The 1502-nt window shown below is 34.7% G+C and overlaps 1 protein-coding gene across 1 annotated transcript; it reads left to right on the top strand.

The window, feature by feature from the left end:
- Positions 1–348: 348 nt before the first annotated feature.
- LOC134253719 (myb/SANT-like DNA-binding domain-containing protein 4) lies at positions 349–1292 on the top strand (the record flags this gene model as incomplete). The annotated part of the gene is made up of 2 exons (XM_062736299.1): positions 349–694; positions 982–1292. Coding segments are annotated over 2 exons (657 nt in total), but the record flags the coding sequence as incomplete, so codon positions are not given.
- Positions 1293–1502: the final 210 nt, after the last annotated feature.

Below are 1502 nucleotides of genomic sequence, written 5' to 3'. Positions count from 1 at the left end.
AGTGATTATAGAACTATTACGCACATTGTGAAAAAGTTTTGAAAAAAATTATAAAGACTATATCATACTTCACTAGTTCTTAGAAAGCTAGTTATATTTATATAATAAAATTAAATACAAACGTGTATTTCTTTTTCTCAAAGAGTATCCCGCGAAAAAAAAAAATCCCGTGCTATCTAGCGCTATTATTCTCATTCACTCATAGGGTTTGAATAAGGTCCGTTATAGTTTTAGACTTCGGGGTTTACACACTACAGCAATGGGCAGAAAAAGGAACCCAAACTTTAGTGAAATGGAACTCCAAATACTTTTGGATAATGTGGAAAAAAATAAGGAAATTATTTTTAGCAAACATTCAAATGTTGTAACCAATATTTCCAAAAACGAGTTTGGGAGGGGATTTGTGAAAAGGTGAATGCCGTGTCTTCGGGACACACTAGAACCGTAGATGAACTTCGAAAGAAATGGTCAACCTATGCCAGTGACACGAAAAAGAGGATTTCCTCAAATCGGAAAGAGTCAGTGAAGACCGGGGGAGGAATGGCACCTCCCAAGCTTACGCCGCTTCAAGATAAAATTGTTGGTATTATAGGGCCCACGGCGATCGAGGGAATTTCAGGAGGTTTAGACACTTGTGGGGAATTCGAGGATGCATGCAGCAGCCTCAGCTCTGCTTCAACTATAAGTTTACAAGGTAAAAATAAATATACCATTCATGTATATTATAAAAATGCCGCTTTTTCATTGCCTAATTCAAAGTTGAATTCCGCACTTATAGAATATTTTCTCCTTCGCCTTTGTATCTCAAAATTATCAATGAAATGTTTATGTCTATTAAGTGAATAATCCAAAAAAATATTTAGCGGTTGCATATTGGCTGTAAAAGTGGGTTAGGGTATAACAAATGCTATATAGGCTATTAATTTAGGAAGGGTAAATTATTTTTATAAGTAAAACTAAATAATTCTTTTTTTTATGAAGATAAACCATCTACCAGTGGGAACAATGAAATGGATCCACCCAAAAAAGTGTCCTCCAGGAAGCACCATATACAGGATGAGGACAATCAAAGCTCCCAAAGATTAGTCGCAATTGAAGAGGAGAGACTTCTCGTAGAGAAGGAGAGACTTTCTATTGAAAAGGAGAGACTTGAAGTGGAAAAGCAGAGACTTGAAATTGAGAAACAAAAATTAATCATATCACAACAACGTCATCAAATTTATTTAGGGCAGTTAGGTGTTCAGTTTACATGTATACCCCAAGGTGCTGACACGAGCATCGCACATGAGTAAAATGTAATAAACAAGTATTGCAGACTTAGTCATATAAAAAAAAACAATGAAAATATTCAGGTATAAAATAATTGTATACTTCTTAAGAATGAACCTACAGGTATTTCTAGATTTTCGATATACATGCATGCATGATGATTTTTAAAAGACAAATGTACTAAGCATAAGCTAGACAATTGCAATCAGCCAGGCATTCATTGTCTGAAAAAT

Source organism: Saccostrea cucullata, unplaced genomic scaffold, assembly GCF_032062105.1.
Source record: "Saccostrea cucullata isolate Sc308-1 unplaced genomic scaffold, CSIRO_AGI_Scuc_v1 ctg18942, whole genome shotgun sequence".
Lineage (NCBI taxonomy): Eukaryota > Metazoa > Mollusca > Bivalvia > Ostreida > Ostreidae > Saccostrea > Saccostrea cuccullata.
This window is presented reverse-complemented; position numbering and strand designations above follow the sequence as displayed.